This window comes from Pezoporus flaviventris, unplaced genomic scaffold (assembly GCF_033815535.1).
Source record: "Pezoporus flaviventris isolate CSIRO_AGI_PZ_B2104156 unplaced genomic scaffold, CSIRO_AGI_Pfla_v1 ptg000031l, whole genome shotgun sequence".
In the NCBI taxonomy this organism is placed as follows: domain Eukaryota; kingdom Metazoa; phylum Chordata; class Aves; order Psittaciformes; family Psittacidae; genus Pezoporus; species Pezoporus flaviventris.
The window spans coordinates 54,045,008-54,069,128 of NW_026892579.1; the positions used below are offsets into that span (position 1 = coordinate 54,045,008).

General features: G+C 39.0%; 1 protein-coding gene across 7 annotated transcripts in view; it reads left to right on the plus strand.

Moving 5' to 3' along the window:
- The window catches only part of KIF13B (kinesin family member 13B), a 129,283-nt gene that overhangs the window by 83,496 nt on the left and 21,666 nt on the right, over positions 1 to 24,121 (plus strand). For 4 of the 7 annotated variants that reach the window (XM_061461088.1, XM_061461090.1, XM_061461089.1 and 1 more), the window contains exons 20-36: positions 111 to 260; positions 1,123 to 1,251; positions 2,817 to 2,987; positions 3,858 to 4,015; positions 5,687 to 5,819; positions 6,771 to 6,917; positions 9,324 to 9,353; positions 11,759 to 11,858; positions 12,183 to 12,309; positions 13,848 to 13,903; positions 15,187 to 15,311; positions 16,434 to 16,610; positions 18,173 to 18,265; positions 19,403 to 19,555; positions 20,547 to 20,624; positions 21,264 to 21,317; positions 22,268 to 22,288. In XM_061461088.1, coding sequence (XP_061317072.1) covers positions 111 to 260; positions 1,123 to 1,251; positions 2,817 to 2,987; positions 3,858 to 4,015; positions 5,687 to 5,819; positions 6,771 to 6,917; positions 9,324 to 9,353; positions 11,759 to 11,858; positions 12,183 to 12,309; positions 13,848 to 13,903; positions 15,187 to 15,311; positions 16,434 to 16,610; positions 18,173 to 18,265; positions 19,403 to 19,555; positions 20,547 to 20,624; positions 21,264 to 21,317; positions 22,268 to 22,288 — 1,902 coding nt within the window. The remainder of the gene's footprint in view (positions 1 to 110; positions 261 to 1,122; positions 1,252 to 2,816; positions 2,988 to 3,857; positions 4,016 to 5,686; positions 5,820 to 6,770; positions 6,918 to 9,323; positions 9,354 to 11,758; positions 11,859 to 12,182; positions 12,310 to 13,847; positions 13,904 to 15,186; positions 15,312 to 16,433; positions 16,611 to 18,172; positions 18,266 to 19,402; positions 19,556 to 20,546; positions 20,625 to 21,263; positions 21,318 to 22,267; positions 22,289 to 24,121) is intronic. The other 3 variants (XM_061461092.1, XM_061461093.1, XM_061461094.1) reach the window with 1 other exon arrangement.

The following is a 24,121-nucleotide window of genomic DNA, read 5'->3' on the forward strand; positions in this document are numbered from 1 at the left end:
TGATCTAGTCTAGCCTATTGCTTGAGTCCATTTTTCTTTCATTAGGTTGGTTGTGAAAGCCTTTTCATGAAAAGTTTGGTTTTCTTACATTATTATGAATTTGATTGAAGGTGATGAGGGCTTACTTCAGGCGAGCTGACCCATTCTATGATGAGCAGGAAAACCACAGCCTTATCGGAGTAGCTAATGTGTTTCTTGAGTGCCTCTTCTATGATGTGAAGCTGCAATATGCTGTTCCAATCATCAACCAGAAGGGAGAGGTTTGTCATTCTTCCATAATATATCCTTACTTATTTAATTGCAGCCTGTGGATCTCATTACCAGCATATAGCAGGTATTTTCCAGTTTCATATGGACAAGCTCTTTGCTAATGATTTGGAATTATGCAAATCACATACTAACTTGTTAGAGTTGTATAGGCAGTTCTGGTTCCCAGCATGGTGACTGTAAAATGAGGAAAAGCTTTTTAAGCAGCTTTGTGAGTGAAGCAACCCAAATAAATACTTCATAAAACAACTATGAGCCCCACTGGCTTTCACTGACTACTATCAAGAATAGGCTCTTAAATATATACTGTAAGAACAACTTCAAAGGCACCTAGAGCATGCCAGGTAACATTCTTCAATCTCTGGGTGTTTTTAATTCATTGCCCAGAGAAGCTGTGGCTGCTCCATCCCTGGCAGTGTTCAAGGCCAGAGTGGATGGGGCTTGGAGCAACCTGGTCTTAGTGGAAGGTGTCCCTGCCCGTGGCAGGGGGTTGGAACTGGTTGAGCTTTAAGGTCCCTTACAACCAAACCATTTTATGATTCTATGATTCTCTGTGTTGTGCATAACATGAACTTTGCAGACTCTAGAGACTGGTGTGAAGGTGAAATTGCAGTATGGTGTTCCCAAAGTTAATCTAGTGGCTGATTATTTTATAATTTTATAACAAAGGCTCTTTGAGCCTAGCTCCAAAGTGTTCATCTCATGCAACAAGTGCACAGTACAAGATAATAGAAAGGAATAAAATGTTGTCTGCTTACACACTGGAAGCAGCAGTAGCTGTAATTACCTGAAAAGGGAGGAAGCTGTCACTGTTTTCTGGCACACAGGTAATTCTTACTCTTTTTTTTTTATCAGGTGTCAGGTCGTCTCCACGTTGAAGTTGTTCGAGTTAGTGGAGAGATAGACGACAGGTTGGTTGGAGGTGAGGATAGTCCAGACTATTCAAATGAAAATGACGTTCAGGAGAGAAAGCTTGTCTGCAGGGTGAGTTCCAGTTACATCCCAACCTATGAGCAACTTTCTCTCTTTCCATCCAAAGTCTTAAATCTTAAAGAAGTCCCTGGTTTGTTGGCTTCTGGACCTTAGATGTCTCTTTGGAACCTTATGTATCATGTTTGCTTCCAGTATGCAGCCACAGAGGCAGAGTCCTGTCTTTGTACTCATTGATTGAGTATATGAAATTGTATTGATGTTTCAGGAGTAACAAATAATAAAAATAGGACAAATAATTTAGCTGTACCTAATGATTCAGTTGTATGCACAGAGTTTAATACTTTTGCTGTATTTGTTTCATGGCCTTATGTAATGACCTGGGTCCCAGTGTTTGTCCTGAAGCACTGCTGTGTTTTCTCATGGAATTTTATTTCTGGGGTGGCTAAAATAATACAAGATAACTAGATGGGGTTTGTTCCTTTCAGTCTCCATGATTTATTTATTTATTTTCTTTAAGTCTTCAAGGTATTAATTAAACTATATGCCCATAGAGTTCATTATAGTCTTGGAAATGAAAGATCTGTCCTCTAGGTTTGGAGCTACACTAATTCAAAAGGAGTCAGAACCTGATAAACTCCCATTGTTCTGTGAATAATTCTCAGCATTTCTCTCTCTAAATATTAGTTTGTGAAATACATACAGGTGTATTTATTATTGTCAATAATAAAAGAAAAGTGTTTACTAGCAGTTTCACATTGTAGTAAAACACAGGATAGGCTAAGCTACAGCTAAGAAAAGAGAGAGGCAAAAAGCACTAGGAGGGAATGGTACCCAACTTCGCTGGCTTCTGGACAAAATGAACAATTTGGGGGCAGCTGTATTCCTTTTTATGTTTTTTCCTGTCCCACAGAGCTCCAAGTGCTTGCAAGCAGTATGGGATATTGTTGCAGGAAACATATCCTCCTGAGGATCTTGAGTGCTGCCTTACTATAGAAGCCTGTCTAATTTTATCTTAACTTGACAAATGGGGAACAGAAGTTTATTAAATAGTATGGTTAATACAGTGGCTTCACTTAGATCAGAAGATACATACAAAACATTTTGGTTTCTATTCGGCCTTGATTTTGAACAAGAGGGCACAGGCTACTTCTGTATTGCTGAGCTTATTTTTGTGTTGTTTCTAGCATCACAGAATAAACAGGGATTTTTCAGGATAAAGTAGCCAGGTTTAGGTAGAATTACAAGATTTTCATTGTGTCCTTCTTAAATGACAATGTTTTCGTTGCATCTCACCATTAAAAACGAGCAAGATGTTTTGGTGTGTTTGTAAAATTCAGCCTTCTAGCTTTTACTCCCAAGAAATATGTGCCTGATGACATCTAGTGACCATGGTCAGCCAATGCACTCAAAATATTGCCACGTGTGTGTTGGTGCAGAAAGTCATATTTTGTGAGGGTTTTTTTGTTTTGTTTTGGGTTTTGTGGTTTGATTTTGTTTGGTTTGTTGGGGTTTTTGATTATCCTTTGGATATAGAGCAACATTGTTCCAACAGAAAATATTTTAATTCTATGTCTAATGAATAAGTGCTTTTCCTTCATTTCTCATCTCTTTTCTAGATTAAAATACTTCAGGCTACAGGTTTGCCACAGCATCTCTCCAACTTTGTGTTCTGCAAATATACTTTCTGGGATCAACTGGAGCCAGTCAATGTTGCACCTGAGGTGGATCCTTCCTTATCCTCTGTCAGCAAGGAGCCACGGTGCATGGTTGTCTTTGATCACTGCAATGTAAAGTATTTTTTTCTTTTTCTATTTTATTAATGAAATTGTAGGCAGTTTCACTCACATTGTAATATTTCATGAGGCTGATACCCTAATACCATTTTTAATAAGAACTTAAACATCTTCAGAGTCCATATAAGTTTGATTATTCTACATTGTTCACTTGTGTGGAAATCACAGAAGATGAAGTGGGTTAATAAAGGCAAGTAATCTGTTCAGCAGAGAGACTTATATTAGCTTACCCACAGTAAAGATGCAGCTGAGCATGAATCACTTTAGACTCTGATGTAGTGGAGAGAAATGTCCCAGTCCTGGGACATGATGCCTGTTATCCTAATGTAGTAGATTAAAGTAGTAAAAAGTTAAGTCACGTAGCTTAGAACAGACCATTTCTTCCCATTGACTTTGGAGCAACTGTCTGAGTGTAGGCATCTTTAACAGAGATAGATGAAGTCAGCTTAGATGAATCCCAGCCAAATTATCTGAGTTCTCCTCTCGTTCTTTGTCATTTGTTATTACACTGAGCAATTTATTCATCTTATAATTTCTTAATAAATACAATACCTTCTGATGAGTTTTGATTTTCTGACTGAATGTTAGAAAATATGATTTTAATTTTTTTGGAACCATCAGATGATGACTTGGAACAGCGTGCGGTCATTTTTCAGCTCTTTATAGACTTGAATCTTCAGTAAATCATGTATCATTGCCTTACCTTCTGATTTTACAAATGAAGGTGACAGTTCTTTCTTTCCTTTATATTGTGGCTTGGAGACCAGGGTGACTTTACTCCATGCTTATATTAAAGCCAAGACAATAAATCTCTAAGCAAAAGTCATTGTGTAGTCACAGTCAACAACGATTTGTCACTTACAGGAAGTTTCTGTAAATATTTCCGAAGACTTCATGGAGCATCTTTATGATGGTGCTTTGGCAATAGAAGTATATGGGCACAAGCAGAGTGGTGACCGAAAAAATCCAGCCCTGTGGGATTTGGGAATAATTCAAGCCAAAACACGCAGCCTTCGTGACAGGTAAATATGGAAAATAGATCCTTGGCTTAGAATTTTCAGGAAAATCCCTGTCTCAGCTGCCCAGTTCTGAGGCAGGTTCAAGATAAGTAGTCAAATTTTGAACTGAAGTCAACTGAGCATGTTTTTGAGATTGTAGACTCTATTGGAAAACCACCGTGCAATGTGTCAGTAGGCTTTGAAAAAGTGAAAGAGGAGAAATGCCCATCCCTATTTCAAATTAGTAGTAAAACTTGAAAGACTTAGAAGCCCCTTTTAGCTAGGCAAACTCAATCTGTGTTTTACAAAAGAGCAAGCTGATTATTTTCCTTTATATTGTTATGCTAGATTGCTCCAGAAAGAGCTATCAAGTCTAAAACAGCAAGAGGTTGTCCTGACTGTATGCTGATATATTTATTCAAGGTCTGACTCCAATTCATTCTTGACCATGAAATGTCATCCCTGTAGTGCTTCCACTGGAAGAGCCATGTTGCTAATTACTTGAGTTGGAGTAAATATGCAACAGTATGGTAATTCAGACTGAAGGGGGCTGCTTGTTTGTTGTCCCCAAAGGAAGCTTAATAGTATTCTCTTAAATGCTTTCCTTAATTTGCCTCTCCAATTAGAAGGCTGCTCTGCACCTTAATTTATTGGCAATTATTTACCTTTTTACTTCCAGCCTGAACTTGTGTTGAGCACTCTGAACATTAAGCTGTATGTAGGGAAATTTGAAAGAAAAGTCAGGAAAATATGGCAAAAAGGAGATGGAAAAAACAGGCTATAAAACCATAGAATGGTTTGAGTGAGAAGAGACCTTAAAGATCATCTGGCTCCAACCCCCTGCCAGGGGCAGGGGCACCTTCTACTGGACCAAGTTGCTCCAAACCCCATCCAACCTGGCCTTCAACACTGCCAGGGATGTGGGGCAGCCACAGCTTCTCTCTGTAACCTGTGCCAGTGTCTCACCACCCTCACAGGGAAGAACTTCTGCCTAAGATCTCATCTAAATCACCTCTCTGTCAGTTTAAAGCCATTCCCTATTGTCCTGTCCCTACAGGCTCTTGTCAAAAGACCCTCTCCAGCTTTCTTGTCAGCCCCTTTGGAGGCACTGTAAGGTGCTCTGAGGTCTCCCCGGAGCTTTCCCTTCTTCAGTCTGAGCAAGCCCAGCTCTCTCAGCCTGTCTCCATAGCAGAGGTGCTCCAGCCCTTGGAGCATCTTTGTTGCTTTCTCTGGGCTTGCTCCAACAGGAGTTCCTGAAATTCAGGAGAGTGCGCTATATCTTGAAAGCTTCTGAGACAGCATCATATTTTATTACACTGTCTTCTGATAGGGCTAACCATGCTGGGCTTCTATGGCAGTAGCTGAGTTCAAAGCATAAATGTTAAAATGCATTGGAACTGGGGTTTGGATTGCAGAGGCTTACTTCTGATTTTTGACTGAAATAGCTGTTAGTAAAATTATAAGAACTGTACAGCTGGTAACCCAATCCTTGCCCATGGAAGGGGGGTTGGAACTAGATGATCTTTAAGGTCCTTTCCAGTTCAAACCATTCTATGATTATATACACTTAGAAATGGTGCATATATTGACTTGTTCCTTTGCTTCTTCAGTCTGTATTCTGAGCTAATCGGTTGTGCTGCTTCTTTCTTTGTGGAAAAAAAAAAAAATAGAAACCATATTTGACATATTTTGCAGGTGGAGTGAAGTAACGCGAAAAGTAGAACTCTGGGTTCAAATTCTAGAGTTGAATGAGAATGGGGAATACTGCCCGGTTGAGGTGACTTCTGCCAGGGATGTGTGCACTGGAGGCATCTTCCAGCTCAGACAGGTAAGGAGGCAGATATATTTTGGCTGTGAAAAGAGCCTGCAGAAAGCCAAGAAGCTGCTATTTTGTATGGTTAAGGGATGGACACAAAATAAGTTATTGTGTAGAGCAGACAAAATGTAGAAGAGAGTGGAGTCCCTCGGGGTTTTGTGAAACTGCCAGTGTGCATAAGCTCAGATTTAAAGGTGATCAATGCTTACGGGTAATCTTTTTGCTATGTTCTGTTCTGGGTAGCACCTGCTAGAACAGTCATCAGTCTCAACTGGACTTCATAATTTTTTGAAGAGGTTCAGAGTTCGCTTTTATTTGATCCTTCTGGCCAACCACTCTTTTGTTCTTTGAATTCTACATACATTAAATTTTTAATGCTTAACTGAGTAGTTAACATTTCAAAGTGCCCATAGAACACAAGGAATTAGTAAAAGTCAGATACAAGCTGAACCTCCAAACTTCCCAACTCCTTTGATGATTTTTTCCATCTTTTTTCCCCTGTGGGTTTTATAAAGACCAGTTACTTTGCTGCGCTGATAGCACCAGGGGTTAATAATTTTCAGTCAAGTTTACTAAAATTCCAGTAGCTCACAAAATTAGACTATTTTTTTCTTCTCTTTTATAGGTGGGGAAGAGACCCACCTGCCTTTAGAAGTATTACAAATAAATTTCTATAAGTGTATGTTTTAAAAATCCTCCAGAAAAGTAAACTGGGAAGTTGCTGAATGCTGAACTTTTATTTTTCTGTAAATATATCAATCCTATGAAAACAAATCCTTGCAACAGAAGGGTAACTCTTCAACACTGGGACACTGAGGTCGCCGGGCTTACCACTTTGTTCTTCACAAAATAAAAACATAATGGTACTTGCAAATAACTGCCACTAGAGGTCTCTCTGTCATTAAGCTTCTAGTATTTGTTATTCTCTTTTCCCGAGCATTTCCAATTGTTTTTTTTTGGCAGGGGCAGTCTCGACGAATTCAGGTTGAAGTGAGATCTGTACAGGAATCCGGGACCTTGCCACTGATGGAGGAATCCATATTATCTGTTGGCATTGGCTGTGTTCAAATAAAACATGTCAAGTCACAAAAACTACCTGAAAGTTACCAGGTAAGAGTGAATACTTTCTGTCATCTGTGGCTATTTCCAAGACATGTAAAAGCATAAAGTGGTGTCCTGTGTGACAGCTGGAGGCAGCCCCATTAATTTTAAGATTTAGTTTGGTTTTGTTAGACTTTTTTTTTAAACCAACTTCTTAAACATATAAAGCAATATCAAGAAAAGTTGGCAGAGTTACTTTGGCTGTGGTTTTAGTGATTAGTCAGGATAGTTTGAAACTAAACCTCTGTCTTTTTGAAAATGTTGTGGAAGATCTTTTCATTTTCCATAGTGAAATAGTGTTTGTAAGACTACATTCTGTGTCTTTTCTGGTTTTGGTATCTTTTTACTGTCCTTAAAAGCAGCACAACCTTAACAGACCATTCAAAGAAGAAAACATTGAAGCTTCTAAAATTCATTAGGAGTTTGTCCGGTAGGTTTTACTTCAAATATTAAATGTGGCAGCAATTTTATGTGCAACGTGTATTCAAACAGTGTTGAGCTACAACTGTGAGAATTATATGAACCAGTTGTTGACCCACAGTAAATGTTGAGCAGTTTGACAACCCCAGAAGCGCTACATCTCATCTTAAGCTGCAGGTATATTTGATTTATTTTATTTCAGTTTCTAGTGCAGTTTGACTTCTTCCCCCAACAGCTGCATTAAAATCTAGTCACTGCTCGAAGTGAGCAAGCCAAAATCTGGTGCAATAGCACAGGCAAGTCTCCAGACTTGTTTGATTAGTTGCCCTGCTTGAGACAAGTCCACCTAAACACGAGGTAGTTTTGGGGACATCTTCCAGCTTTCCATAATGTTTACCCTGTTGACAGACCGTGATTCAGCCTGTGTCTGCTCCTGTCTTTTAGCTTAATCAGTATTGTTTTTCTCTTTGAGGTCTGAAGTAGTTAGTTTTTTTGTTGTTTCCTAACCTTAAGAGCCCCTTGCCCCTTGCGTGTCAGGGGTACGAAAAGGGGAATTTTTTCCTCCTTTGCAGAAATCTCATGTTTCAGCAGCATCCTAGGCAGATTATTGCTTTCACTTCCCATTATGCTTCTGCTAGCGATTTTACCTTCAGGCTTTTGTAGCTGCCTTTCAATCATAGCGGTTTTTGATACCCATGTCCTATGAAACAAGTAAACTGTCGTTTCTGTTTTACTCCTGAATGAAGCAAGTTTTTTAAGAGACTTTTCTCTGTCAAGAAAGAGTGAATGATTCTTGCAAATTTTATTTGAAAGCTATTACACACCTGCAACATACATATGCCTCCTTGAGCCTGTTTCAGAAGGTGACAAGTCCCAGGTGAACATCCGGTCTGTCTCACCCTGTTTCTTCCCCAGTGAATTCCTGATCTGTTGACCAGTTTCAACCGTATCTGACAGAGCTGGCAATCCACAAAATAGCACATTCTTTCAAGAAGAAAGACTTAAACTCCGCTTGAGAGAGAGAGACTAGTGAGTTGTGTCTGACACTGATAACCCACATGGGAAAGGGCTTTGAAAACCATGTTTTATTAGTCCTCTATCTTACAATAACCTTCTGACTTGAGCACCTGGATATTTAGTCCCCTTATTAGCATTTCTCTGTCTCAGGTAAATCAGTATCTATGGAATATGAAAGATTTTCTAAAGATCTTGAACTAAGAAAATGCTCTTCTATATGGCTTTTTCATTTTAGCTTAGCTAAGCTTTTGCTTTCATTATTATATACAGAAGTAGACTCCAGTGGCTTGTTATTGCTTAAATAGATCAGTAATAACTCCATGAGGACTGGAGCCCTCATTGCTTCTCCATTCACTGTGAAGGAGTGGCAGTTCTGCTTACTCTTACTGCAAGTGTCTCTGCTTGTGATAAATGTTGAGAATGAAAGGTGGTGTCTCCTATCAGAAAATAATGGAAATCCAAATGTCAAAAGTCTACATTGCAACTCCTGGTGTGACACACTTATTTAAACTCCCCAACAGTTGGCTTAGATGTTTACAATTTTTTCCCTGTAGATGCTACAGCAAGCTTACCTCAAATCCTTTATGCCAGACTGATTTTTCAGTAGTTGCTGTAATATTGATACTGAAGTCTTATACCAGCACATTTTTCTTTGCTGTGCAGGATCAACAGGTTTCAAGTTGTTTCACTAATACTCGTCTTTCTTTCTTAGGGCAATTCAAGTGTTACACTTGCTTCCAATTACAAAGATTTGTAGTAGCTATATCTCTCTGACATTTTTCCATTATAATTGTTGGATTGTTCTGGATGAGCTCATAGCAGTGAGTCTTTGAGATGTCGTGTTTTAATTCTGTGATCATACTATTGCTAAGCTCAGACTTTTATGTAAGACTTGCTAAAATAGTTACACCTTTTGCATTCAATGTGTATCCTGCTATAAAAAAAATTAATGGCATGGTTTGGTATGTTTTGGCCTAGGAAGAAGAGGATGAAATGGACAGTTATCAGGTAAAACTTTTGAATCCTTTTTGTTTTTACAAACTCATGCATTTCAGATTAAAACACTTCAGAGGAGGACCAGTATTTTGTCTTTGCTGTACTGGCTGGGTATACAGAGAGCCTATCTACTGAAGAGACTAGAAGCTTGAGAAGTGTGTAGATTGTTATGCTACAAAGCTGGGTGGTGGATTAGAGAGGTGGAAGAGAAAGAGCAAGAACCCTTAATGTGTATTTCCAAACCAAAATCCAATTACTTTTCACTTTTGATGTTCTGTGGGAAGGAGTCTTCATTCTTGACAAATTACGGTGTTGAAAGCAGCCGTGCATAGATAGACTTGGGGACATTGGTTGATGAGAAACTCAGCATGACCCACCAGTGTGCACTTGAGCCCAGAAACCAACCGTGTCCTGGGCTGCATTACCAGCAGTATGATCAGCAGGTCAAGGGAGAGATTCTCCCATTCTGCTCTGGTGAAGAGCACTCCATGCAGTCCTGCAACCAGCTCTGGAGCCCCAGTATAAGAAGGAGCTGTTTGAGTTAGTCCAAGGTTGGTTTGCCTGGAGAAGAAAGCTTCGGGGAAATCTTGGAGCAGCTTCCAGTGCCCAAAGGGGCTGACAGGAAAGCTGGGGAGGGGCTTTTGACAAGGACATGTAGGGATAGGGCAAGGGAGAATGGCTTTAACCTGACAAAGGGGAGATTGAGATGATATCTTCGGAAGAAGTTCTTCCCTGTGAGGGTGGTGAGGCCCTGGCCCAGGTTGCCCAGAGAAGCTGTGGCTGCCCCACCCCTGGCAGTGTTGAAGGCCAGGTTAGATGGGGCTGGTCAAGTGGAAGGTGTCCCTGCCAGTGGCAATGGGATTGGAACTAGATGAGCTTTAAGATCCCTTCCAACCCAAACCATTCTATGATTCTATGAGATTGTCCTGATAGAGAACAAGAATAGGCATAGCAGTGTTGAATGTTGCAGTCAAATACTTTATGCTGTTTCATATTATGAATGTGCTATGTGTAAGACATCTGGAGTATACTGCATGGTTACCAACCCTTAGGCGAAGAAGGGGGATTCTGGTCCTGGAGCCCAAAGACAGAGGGAAACATCACACTATTTTTTTCTATATAATGTCACAGTAACATGAGTCTTAAAGGGGAGCTGATGAGATACAATATCTGTGATACCTTTCTCATCTTCTTGTGAATAACTTTACAAAAGCACATCATCATTGTTATAGATCTCAACTTTGTGTAATGAGAGCAACCAGATATTTAATGCTTTCTGATAGATTCTGGCATACTTTAGGGGTCTGCAGCTGAGTAATACAACTGTAGTTTATAGTCTTTCATCCACCCAGTTTTCATGACAAAGTATGTGTTATACTTTGATGTGGAATGCATCTGAACGGCTGTAAAAGAGGCTTGCCTGAAGGCATCCTGGAGCTGATAGCTCATCTTTGTGGCACCCAACGTACTGCATGTAGAGTATCATTCATCATTTCTGAGCATTTCTACACAAGAGACAAATGAACTGAGTGTTCTTAAGGATACCGGGTGGGGGTTTTTTTGAAGGACATGAGCACTTCAGAAGAAATATTTTTAAAAGGCCTAGTTGCAAATGCCAGAACTAGGGACAGTCACGTGATGCAGGGCAGGGATGGATTGCTAAAATGAGGCTGCTAAACACTGAGTGGGAACACTGAGTGATGGATAAGGACTGGTGTTTCCAGCTTTGCCACAAGGTAGTAGTTAGTGAGTTTTAGACTAGTTTGGGGGCAAAGATGTATAAAATGCAGTTTGTTCAGCTGGGAAATACAGAATAACAGCTAGAGAAGGATGCCTCAAGCTGGCAAACAAAACTAATTCAAATAAGATGTGGAAAGTTAGGGATTTGGACCTGTGAAGGAAGGCTAAGAGAACTGGGGTTGTTTAGCCTTGAGAAGAAGAAAAGACTCAGATGGGATCTTGTCAATGTGTGTGAATGAGAAGGGGTAAAGAGGACAGAGCCAACCTCTTATCAGTGGTATCCAGTTAATGGAAAAGAGGCAGTGAGTTTGCACTTCACATAAGAAGTTACTTGGAGAGGTTGTGGAGATTCCATCCGTGTTGATATTCAGATTTCAACTGGACATAGCCCTGAGCAAGCTGCTGTGGTTGACCCTGCTTTGGGCACAGAGCAGGGCTGGGCTAGACAATCTCCAGAGAGGTCCCTTCCAACCTCAGTTGTTCTATGTTTCTGTTTAAGTTGTCCTGTGCAAAAGAAAATAGAGAAGAGCTAAGTGATTTGTTGGAGGTCTGCTCTGTGTCTTATTTTCTTCTTGGGTATAGGATGAGCAGAAGTGTTGAGGAAATGTGTAATCCACAAATAGGAAACCTTGGCTTTCTTGGGTCAATACTTATCATGACTACTTTCCTCTTTACAGGATAGGGATTTGGAGAGGCTCCGTCGGAAATGGCTGTGTGCTTTAACAAAGCGGCAAGAGTATCTTGATCAGCAACTGCAAAAACTGGTTGGGAAGCCTGGTAAGCAAAATACAAAGGTAACAATAGTGATATGTTGAGGCATGCTCACTTAATTTTTTATCTTAATGTATTGCAAAATTTATAAAATAAGTTAATGGAGAGTTGAATCTCTGAACTCACCAGTAATTTACTTTCAGTGAAACTAAAGTTAGAGAAGCCTATATAAAATTGTTCTTGTATACTGTGTATTTCTTCTTTGTGTGCTGAATATCTTAGCGGAGTGAGGTTTTATTCTGTTATAGCTGGTGTAAGATCACTGAGACATGATAAGGCACCGAATAAGAAATGCTCTCTATTGTCCTGCCTAACATCCTGCTTCTTCAGATAAAACAGAAGATGATGCGGATCGGGAGGCACAGCTTTTAGAGATGAGACTAACACTCACTGAAGAAAGGAATGCTGTAATGGTTCCTTCTGCTGGCAGTGGGATTCCTGGAGCTCCAGCAGAGTGGTATGAACATACATTGCCATATGCAAGAATGAATGTAAAAATGATGCATGGCCTGTTCCTGGCTTGGATCATTGCCATTTTTTGCTTTCCTTAATCTGGCCTCTGTGCACCATATGAGCAAAGTTGTTAAAATTAGGCCTCTTGCTTCAATTATTTTATTAGGCTGTCTATCTGAAATTCAGAAATGGTATTTAGTAAACGATACTATTATTGATCAGAGTGTAATTCTGACCTTCTGAAAAAACAGGATCAATATTTATTACCATTGCACGTACCATTTTAAAAAATTAGCTAATATGTTAATTACCTAGTTCATTCGCTTAAAAGGCTGCTCTGTCATAATAATACTGCATCTACAGGAGCATTTTGTTGCACTCCTGGTTTGAGCACAGTCTGTTTAGTCAGCAAGTGTTCCATGTAATTTTCTAAACATTAAAAATAGTAAGCTACACTATACTTGAGACTGCTGTACTGTAGCAGCTGTGAATAACAACTGTAGATAAGGAGGCAAAGTTGTTTCACTTCAAATCTTTTGTCTTCAGTTGCTTTCAACTTTGTGAAAAAATTTTCTGAGCAAACATCTAACAGTATTTATTGATGGAATTGAGTGTCATGGAGCTTCAAGCTAAAGTTTGTTGAAGCTAGCAATTCTGAAACATAAAAATGACAAATGCTTGCTGGAAACACATCAGCCTTCACATCAAAGTGTTGGACTAGGCTGAAAAATAGTGGAGCTGCAGGAAACTTCCTTGAGGAAGAATTAGTTTTGAACACTTTCAGACCAGAGGAAATGTTTAGTGTTATTTTAGCACCATATATATTACAGAAGACTCCTGCTCTTGTTCACCATAAAGTTCGTCAAGTCCAAGTTTGTCTTGAGATGGCTACAGCCTTTTTTCACAGCTAAGATTGCCACAAGGAATCTTAAAGCCTTCCGTGCTTCGTGTTACATTTTTATTTCCTTATTAATGTTGTGTAGCTTAAAGTGCTTAGCCAAGGACTATTTTGTTTTAAAAACAAACAGAACACCACCTATGTTACCCCTCCTTCCATGAAAGATACCTTAAATAGCAGCTTTGACTCTCAAATATGTGTGGTTTGTAAGAAAGAGTAATAACTGTGTAGTGTAGCAGCATCAATGTTAGTTTAAAAACTTTGACGCTGGATGCTGTGATTTTCACTCTGCTGTCTTCACTGCCATTACTAATGCAGAGGGGGTTGCATTTAATAAATGTATGTGTCAGAGTAAATAAACTTAATTTTGCTATTAGCATTTTAGAGGGAGAAAGCCTCTCTGAAAGCAGAGGTCAAAGAATATAGTAATTCTGAGACAGCTAGGATAAAAGAAATACCAATTTAGTTGAGTCTCTTGGAATCTGTAAATTAAAGTAAAACTGTTTGCCAATGTTATCAGTAGTCTGGCTTAAAATGGCAGTTGTTCTGAACGTAATGTACTTGGGGCTTGTATCGTAAGGTACATGTGCTGGTTAAATCTGTGTTAGTTTAAATGCTACCATTGTCCCTGTCTTCCGTCTTAGGACTCCAGTGCCTGGTATGGAAACTCACATTCCTGTTATTTTCCTTGACTTGAATGGTAAGTGGTTCTTAAAATGACAGAGTGCTTTGAAACAAACTTTATGCAGCCAGAGGCGTTATAGAATTTAACCATGCTAATAAAATGAAGGCATGCCTGGAATGGCAGGTGGATTAATTTGGGAGTGCATGTTTTTCACTAAAACATTGTTTAATGTTCAAAATAGCATTATATATGGGAGGACCACAGATTTTCATAATTACAATGTTTTTCATATTTGAAATAGAAATAGTAAAATGAGTACATCTAAGGGAGTGTACGGCAATAGCAGTGTAAACTAAAAATTATTGTTGGGAATGTTCTTTCTGAGTTCTCAGAAGGATATAGCACTGATGCTATATCCTGTAATTTCTTTACTGATGACTCAGAAGAAAACGTGAAGTCACTGATAATAAGATCTAAATATCAAAAAAATGTGGCATGGTTAGCTCAAATTAGTTTACAGAGAGTGATCGTGTGTTTCTTTTAAACAATGTATGGTCCAATCATCCAAATACAAGATCCGGTTCAAACAAAGTATTTATCAGATATTTCTATCAAAGATGGGAAATTGTAGCCAAGAAAGCAGCAACCCCAGCGTAATCCAGGGAGCCAGCAATGCCTCATCAGCTGAACAAATTCTTGTTAAGATGTTTTAAAGGGGGTTAACGTGTTAGAAGCATCAGGTGAGAGTGGGGAGGCGGCATTCTGCCTGTTATGAGGAGGTCTTTGCTGCAATGCTGTTTACATTTATGGTTTGCTCATCTAACAAAGCATGTCGGTATATGAAATGGCTTCAGAGAGGAGCTAGTTAATCATTCATGGTGAGGGACTTGAGCCAGAAGAGGTTGAACTGCTTCTCAGAAACCAGATGAAGGGTTTGTTTAATCATGGTCTGTAATTTTACTTGTGTAACCATCAGCTTATCTTTATTTAAAAAGAAAACCCCACACCACCTAAGTGATGCCAGATGAGCAACGTACTTGGTATGATTGAGCTGCAGCGCTGAAAACACACCTGTGGGCAAGGAGGGGATGTTCACAGCTGAGGGAGAGTCCCACAGAAAGAGGACTTTATAAAGCACGCTTGAGTCTGTGTTCCCAAATCTGTGTGCACACTTTCTCTATTGAAATGGGATTCTTTTTGAAGTGAAACAATGCAAGAGATTTGCTTTTGTAGATAGAGTATAAGTAGCCAAGCTGGGGAGTTACTGATGAAAACGTGAATTCATGACTTGCTGGATATTTTTAAAAAGGACAATTGCTTTGTGTCTCCTCACCTTTTGCACTCACTTCTGTTTCTAGCTGATGACTTCAGTTCCCAAGACAACCTTGATGACCCAGAAGCAGGTGGGTGGGATGCTACACTTGTTGCAGAAGAGGAGGAGGAATTCTTTGAACTGCAGATTGTGAAGCATCATGATAGTGAGGTAAGCAGAGATGCAGGCCAGTATATTTAGTTTAGAAGTCTGTTAATTGTTCTCTTTTTATATTAAAATGTGTAAATAGCGCATCGAAGACTGCATACAAAGTACAGAATACTTGTTTCTAACATAACTGAATTCAAGTTTTCCAGAAGTATTCACTAGGATTATAACCATGATTTGAAAAATAATAAAACTCAAGGATCTTCCTTCATCCAAATCCAAGCATTACAAAAGCTTCAGATTCTGAGTTTGTGTTTAAAAACCAAAACCAACTCCCTTAGCAAATTAGAAAATGGAATCCCCCAGCTGAAAAACTAAACAGTCTTACCTGTCGTTACAGTTAACATTCACCTGTGCATTGTTCCATTCGTTACACAACATTTTGCCTCTGAGTTTTACAACTTTCCAATTGTCGGTTCGTGATTTTTGCTCTTAGGCTTAGAATCTCTGATGTTATTTTTTTATTCCTTACAATTTTGCTCCTTACTCTGAGATTTATTGCTCTTTTATATTTTAGAGGAGCTTTATTTCTGATGGGTTTTATGGGTTTGGGGTTTTTTTGTTTTGATTTGTTTTCAAAGCCTGGAAAAATGGCTACCAGACTGTTTTTCTTATGGCTTGAATATAAACAGTTTAAATTTTCAGTAATACTTAACATTCAAGAAGAGAAATTCCAAGTTTTGCTGTATTGCTAGAAATGTTTCTGCAACATTATTTCTCAAATGCAGACGAGAGTTTATGTGGTGTGATGGAAGATTTTCACTGCAATTTCTGTTGCTCTCTGACTTGTGTTAATAAATTAGGCCAAATGGTCCTGTAGTTCTGCATATTTTACAGTTTATTTGCAATGATCCTGGGTATTCAAAAATCTTGTTTTCAAGAGGAAATGTTCCAGAGTTTGAGCAAGTTGGCATTTTCAATCCCAGCGTCTTCATTTGGCAAACTAATCTTGATTTTTAAATGGCCTCTTCTGAAGTGCAGGGATTTTTCTTCATAGGGAGTGAAATGGAGAAGCTCACTCTCAAAATTTATGTATTATGTATTTTTGTTAATTATGCTTAATTAATTACAGTTAATTATACACCTAATTATGCTTATTAGAGGATACATTTTTTTCCTTTGCAGGTGAAAGCAGAAGCCTCATGGGATTCCACAGTCCACGACTGTATCCAGCTCAGTAAAGGAACAGCAGCAGATGAAAGAGTTTACCTTATTGTGAGAGCCACTGTCCAGCTCAGCCATCCTGCAGAAATGCAATTAGTGTTACGCAAGCGCATTTGTGTCAATGTGTATGGCAGACAGGTATGTCTTCTATAGTCCTTCATGCTTTTCATTCTGCCCCATGGTTATCACTGCTTGAAGAGGGGAAAGCTGTGATCTGTGCAATATGCTGCAGCTATGCCTTATTTTCCTGTATCTACCTTCATCTCTGTCTGCATGGAAGCACCTTATCAGTCTCATGTGTCGAGACTTTCAGCTGCCAAGTAATTTTCATAGTATCTTTTATACTGTGGATGATAATGCAGCTTTTTCTTAAAGGCTCAGTGGGACACGGGTATGAGAGACTCAGTGTTATTTGTATTAATTACTAAGGGCTTTATTCCAAGTCACTGGAAAGAGTTAACTTCTCATGAGCTTGCAATTCAGGTTTTGGAGAAACTGTGCATCACAAGAAATCTATATGTTTCCCTGCTCTTATAGTATGTTCACACATTACTGCTGACCATTTCTATCTATCCAGATATTTAGAGAGAAACTAACAGTAGTTGGAGCAGAGATTCCTTTGTGTAATTTGCCAAAGTCAATCACTCTGTCTCTTATGTTTTCCAATTGGCTTGTGCTCTTAAAATAATGTGTAGGTAAGAGCATGATATTTGATAAATGGAAAGCAGAAAGTTGTCATTCTATTTGCAGCATCTTGTCCTGAAAAATATTTCATTCTTGAAAAGGATGGTGGTGAAGAGTTTGTTCAGTGTTGTCTCAGAATCCAGCTTCCCCTAGCAGTGATAATAACAAAGCAGAAAGCCTAAATTATAATTCTGTTTGCACATCTGTAGTTAAAATCTGAAGCAAGAGCAGAAGAGGTGTGGTCACACCCTGAAACCCTGTTAACAACTCTAAATTGCCTTTAGTGCTAGGAACAGAAGAACTTGGTGCTTCAAGCAGGCAAAAGCTTTTTCTCGGAAAGAGGCCAGTGAATTTTTTTGTCATATAGAATGAAAGAGTATATTCAATAGAGAAATTGAGCATGCCAGTAATTACGATTGTGTTAAGTCTTCATCAGTTCTGTTTGCTATGGATTTTAGTCAGTGATGTGTTTTACTTTTATTCAACACAGAATCTTTGGCTTTCTTGCTAGGTTTCTAAAAATCCTCGTCAATAACCTTTCCTGGGTGTTTGTCTCAGCAGCATCTCTGAATGACTCATCTCTGCATTAATTCAACAGTCCAGTTCTTAACCCTGCAAGGCGCCAAGTCAGCATAAACAATGACCATGCTGCCTTAAATCATTCTTCGTAACGATCTCTTTGGTCAAGAATTTAAAGTCTGTACTTGTCAATATTCAAGACAAGTCACCTAGGGCTCTATAAAAAAAAAAAAAACAACACACCACTTCTAGAGCTAACAAATGATTTGTATGCTGGTTAAACGGTCACCTTGCAATGAAGAAAGTTAATCCTTTCTCTGTATCTGAAATACAGACAAGCAAATGATTTGTCTCCAAGTTAAAAATCTTTGACTCTTACATATTTATTGAGTCTGGGCTTCTTTCATTATAAAGTATATTTATTTCATTTTAAATATGTTAAACCATATTCTCCTTAAAGAAATATTTTCCTTTTTTTTATTTTTGCCTCTCCATAGGGTTTTGCACAAAGTTTCCTCCGAAGAATGTCTCACCGAAGTTCCATTCCTGGCTGCGGTGTCACTTTTGAGATAGTCTCAAATATTCCAGAGGTGAATAAGAAATCAGCATAGCTGAAATTGGCTAAGAGCCTCTAAATTTCTGATTTTCCCTTATTTTGAGCATGCTAGCTCTTGCTGCTGCAAGCATAAACTCTGGTTCTTATAAAAGATTAAGCATATTCCTTTACATGCTGTGACTTAGCAGCAACCTGTGTCTTGTCAGGGTCGCTATGTATTTTGTTAGGTGAGCATCTGTTTACTGAGGTCCTTGAGGAAAGAGAGGGAAAAAGTGGGAGTAAAGATGAGCAGGTGAAGTGCGTGGTGCAGGGAGCATGAGAATATGTAAAAAATAACAAAGTGGCTTTTTCGAAGTAATGTCTTTATGCAGCTCTTGATTCCTGAGCATGTTCATAGATAGAATCTAATCCTTTCCTTCCAAACAGATGCTCTATCGGAGCACTTGTGAAAACATTAACACATAAAGAGCCAAAAAGGCTGGTTGATGCCTGACTGTGCCTTTTATGTTCTGCTGTATTTAGCACGCAGTGTTGAAATGTTTTTCAAGCAAAGTTCTATATTTTTTCTTTCAAGTCACTTGAAATTTTGTTTTTCTCACAGGATAGGTAACACTACAAATGTGTTTGAGCACTTTTTAATTATGAAATTTTTCCCTGTGAGGGTGCTGAGGCCCTGGCACAGGTTGCCTAGGGAAGCTGTGGCTGCCCCATCCCTGGCAGAGTTCAGGGCCAGGTTGGATGGGGCTTTGAGCAACCTGCTCTAGTGGGAGGTGTCCCTACACGTGGCAGGGGGTTGAAATTAGATGAGCTATAAGGTCCCTTCTAACCCAAACCCTGCTATGATTCTATGAAATATCTGAATGCAGCCCTTTTGCTAATCAATGGCAATGTCTCACTGTGAGACTTCCCCTCCCATCCCTTAAAAAAAAAAACCAAACAAAAAACACCATAAAAAACCAAAACCAACAGAAAAACAATAACCACATCTAGCTTGAGGTGTCGTTACTGTGGTAGGAGCACCCACACAGCACAAAACATCTGAACCTGCCCCTTAGATTAAGGGCGAGCAATGTTGAATGTGCTGTGTGTTTTAAAAATTAATTTTCTTCAGGACTGATTTGGGATGGTTTTATTATATTTTAAAAGAATGTCATATCTTTCATCTTCCTAGGATGCTCAAGGAGCTGAAGAGCGTGAGGCACTAGCCAGAATGGCAGCAAACGTTGAAGATGCAGCTTCAGCTGACTCTGAAGCCTACATTGAGAAGTACTTGAGGAGTGTGCTGTCTGTGGAGAACATTCTCACCTTGGATCGTCTGCGCCAGGTCTGTTTTTAAGGCTGAAGCAGACAGCAGAGAATATGCTTACTGAGAACAATAGCAATACAAATGTTCTAAGTGCATGCAATGGCTAACAAACCAAAAACACCACTTCAGTGCCTACCTCCACCTTACAAAGTGTGCATGTGGCAAACATCCAAGGATGCAAATGTAGCTTTCTATAAAGAGATGCTCTCACTCAACTACCTATAATACAGATGGATGGGACTGGGATCTTTATGTTAAATGCACTGTTATGGGATGCTTGGTTTGATTTTAAGACTGTGCATTGCTAATTATGGTTCAGAAATGTAGTTATGTGGCATTAGCTTTTGCTTTCTGAAGCCTGGTGTTCAGTAATAGTTTCCAAATTTGCTAGAAGAGCTCTTGTAATTTTGCCCATGTTCTACCTTGAAGTAATCACACCCATTCTGTCAATAAATAAGACATCGATTGAGTTAAGATTAAGTACCGTAACTGGATCTGTTTACCAGGAAAAGTGCAGAAGAGAAAAAACATTTATTGAGAGTTGTTCTGGATATAAATTATGCGAGCACAAAAGAAAGTTATGCAAAACAAACTGGAGTATGTGCCTGCCCACTATAAATTTATGGTGAAGTGTGTTGCACTCTAAGTATTGAAAGCAAGTTCTCTGTCATATATAATTAGTTTAAAGGATTAAAATAAGAGCTCAGCCAGGAAAGAGAGTCTTAGTCTTTACATCTGTAACAGTCATTTCCTAGAATCAGAACTAGCTGCAAAATCCTATGTGGGCCAATCAGCAAAATACTACATGTTACAGTTTATCTACTCTTACACTTCTAGCCATGTTATTTGCAAGTTGTAGGTTACAGTAGACTTTACAGACGGGAGCCTGGGCAATAAGGCTGTTTAGAAACATTTTTCTTGTATAGACAAAACTATTCTGGGGTGATTGGAGCTTAGATTCTTGCAAGGCATGCATATTTTCTTTGTTTTTTTTCTCTCTGATTGACAGGAAGTTGCTGTAAAGGAGCAGCTAATGGGAAAAGGGAAACTCTACCGCAGGAGCCTGAGCTCTCCCAATGTGAATCGAGTGAGTATTCCATGCTGGTATCTACAGCATACTGAGGGCAGCAGGTCCAGTCTTTCAGTTTACAGGTCTCTATGATGCCAGTCATGGAGTATGGCAATAAATTCCCTTCTGTTTGACCCTTCTGTTTGTCTGTGCTATTTGTGAGCATGTAAATCGCTAAATGGAGGCAAAATCTGCACATATTCATGCTTTCATCATACAGGCTAGTATGCTTGAAAGCATCCCTGTAAATCCAGACTATTTGAAAAAGCAGTGCTTTTTTTTTTTTTTCTGAACACTGGATTTTTTTTTCATTTTGCTACCAACTTGAAAATGTTTTTTTTCTTCACAAGATTTGAAAGCAAGTTACAAGTATTTATTGATCTTAAACTTTGTAACAGTGTTGTGCATAAGAAGGGTGAGACTTCTGTTGTTCAAAATTTAGAAAGAAATCCTTTGATAGAACTGGTAATCAAACTTGTAGAATTCTTGCACCTTCCAGGTCAATAACTGGGATTTCACCTTCATCTCTTGGATTTCAGTTCTGCTTTAACTGCAGAACTATTTCTTTTCACCCTTCCTTGTGTTTGTCAAGAGGCATATTTATCAGTTGGTTAAGTTTCTGATAAGAAATAATTCTGCTTGTCTAAATTATTTCAGCTTTCTGGAAGCCGCCAAGATTTAGCACCTCCTTATAACCTGAGCAGTAACCGGGTAAGTATCCAAAGGTCGCCTGTCAAGTCTTCTGTAGAAAAAGGTAGCTACAGTAACTACAGTGTACCAGTTACAGGGGCATAAGTGGGAAACATCTGTAAAAGATGGGGCACACCCATGTGCTCTTTGTATCCTTGTGACTAGGACATAACTAGTTTTGCATGTGTTACACTAGGACTTCTCTGAGAAAGTTCCCAGACCTCCATCAGTCATACAGCAGTGCTGCCAGCCACTGTGGGATGTAAAATGGCAGACCTGGAGTTGAGCAGAGGAGATTAGATGTAGTTATCCATCACTCAGGTGTGCATTTCTCAGGGGATATCTTCCCATTGTCAAGCTTCAGAGCTCTTCCAAAGCTTGGTAGATGCAAACCTTCTGGGTAAGGAACAAATTTGGGTTCATATGTAAGGTTAGGTCTACTGTAGGACAGAACAGAGGTTTATGAGGAGAGTCTCTGACCTTCAGAGGAAAACCAACAGTCTGAAGCTTTTAGTGGGTTATAATTCAGCCCATTACACTTCTTAAAAACAATGGTATAGATCAAAAGTATTTCTTTAAAAGCTGAAAGATTAAATTCAAATATATTTTCCAAATCCTAGATAAACTGAAGTGTCTTCTGATAGATATTCTGCCCAGCAAGCGTGTAGTCATTTTAAAAGGGAGAAGCTAGTGGTGAAGGCGTTTTAATGCATAATGCAGTTGCACAGAATAATAGAATTTTGATGTAGTGCTCTAGCATTGGTTGCTAAATCTACTACATCTGATCCATGTAGAGAATGCTAAAATACGTGCAGGTGATAAAGTGCTTATAGCAACTTCTATTTGGAGAGGACTGTGTGATGTTTCAATATTGTAGAGTTTTAATGCAAAAAATAAAGATCAGAGTTCTTAATGATTTTTGGTTTTTCTCCTCCCTTCCTCTCAATGGTTTCTCTCATTGCATGTTTCAGAGTCCAAAGGTCCCAGCGGAGGTAATGCATTAGGTCCACCTAATGAGTGAGATAATAATTTTATCTCACTAGAAAGTTTATTTTGCTCACTTACATGCTTTTACTTCCTGCTTTGAAGATGCTGCTGGTGGTGTCTCATTTGCATAGTACACAGCAAATGAGTTTTACTATTGAAAAGCCTGTCATTAATGCAGTATGAAACTGGTACAAGCAAGAGAAGTTTCTCCTTTTTGGGTGCATCTTATGGTTTGTTACAGAGCTATAGCTATTTAAGGCCTTTTCTCACAGTTCTTTGGACTGGATGAAGTTATGTAAGAAATGGCCCCATCTCAGCTAAGAAAACCCAGACACATGAAAGCAAGTGAATAGATGTCAGTCATGTACATTGGCCTAGAGATGAGATAAATGTTGAGAGTTTCTTCCAAATCTTTCTCTCTTTATGGCTTCTGATAGTTCAGTGTTAACAGCCCTTGATTCCTATGAAAAAATGATTTGATATTAATACTGGGCCAATGGAAAACATGTTTATGTTTGGTATCATGTTAACACTCTCGGAGGAATGACTATGCATCTCCTTAGCTGAACCAAGCTTTGCTTAACCAGAGTTAATTGACAGGTTTGCATGGGGTTTTGCAGCTTCCCTGGGATTGATGTAGCTGCTGACAAACACAAGCAGTTCTGCGACATGGAGCTGAGGTTGCTAGCTTACCCCTTGCTTTGCAGCATGCTTCATCTCAAGGCACTTGTTACTCAGGACGTGGGAGGTGCAAACTCCCCTTTTGGAAATTTCTCATTTCAAATGGATCTCGGGTTCAGTTTCCACAGGGAGATGAATGAAAGCTTTTGTAATCACAATGAAACGTTAAACAAATTCTTAAGTTTTCCTATAGCACACAGAGACCACAAAGCACAATGGTGATATCAGTCTATCTATTTTAGCATAAAGGATCTGAGCATAGCTTGATATGTGGGGTTTCATCTAAGTTAGATGGCTTTGTCACTTGCAGAGAACTTTAGCGAAAAAGAAGTCCTCTCCAGCAGCCATAAATCATTATTTTACAGGAATTTGGTTTTGTTTACAAATGCCTATAATCTCAAACAAGTGGTTTATTATATCATGAGAAACATCAGTCACAGGAGAGTAACAGCATCCTGAATTGGGTGCAGAACTAATCTGTCAAGCCTGCATGCTTTAATATTTGTGAAACCCTTGACACATTTCAGACTATTCTTCTTAACATTTATTCCATTGCTTCATACGTCTCTCTGATTTTAACATTGGTCCTTACATTCCTGCTGTCTTTACCATGGATTTTCAGCTTGTGGAAAAGGCATTTGAGTCTCATTCCTCTATGTACAGTACCATTCATACTGGTAACATTATGAATGTGAATGCTGTCATTCTTCATCACTATGAATAGCCAGGACTACCTCCCCTGTAAACAAGAATATTAAACAGGTCAGAATAAGAAGTAAAGATGGTGTTAGTGCAACTAAAACAGGCAGATCAGAAGTTTCCAGAATTAGGGCCGAGATTCAACTTGCAGCCATAGTTGAACCTGTTGCTGCAAGTATGGATTGGTGGTTATGCCCCCATGAAGAGCTAGAAAAAATTCTGCCCTACTGAAGTAGAGGTCTGGGTTTGACACATTCTGAAAAGAACTTAGTATCTCTGAGTACTGACACTACAGCAGGATGACTCTCAGACTGAGATATGTATTCATTTGAGATATTTAAGTCACCACTGGGATCTTTTTCATAACAACTCATAAGATTAAGCCATCTAACTGGCTGAAAAGGCAAGGAGATGCCTTCTAAATTTACTTCAGAAGACAGTCTTACGGGTGTTTCATA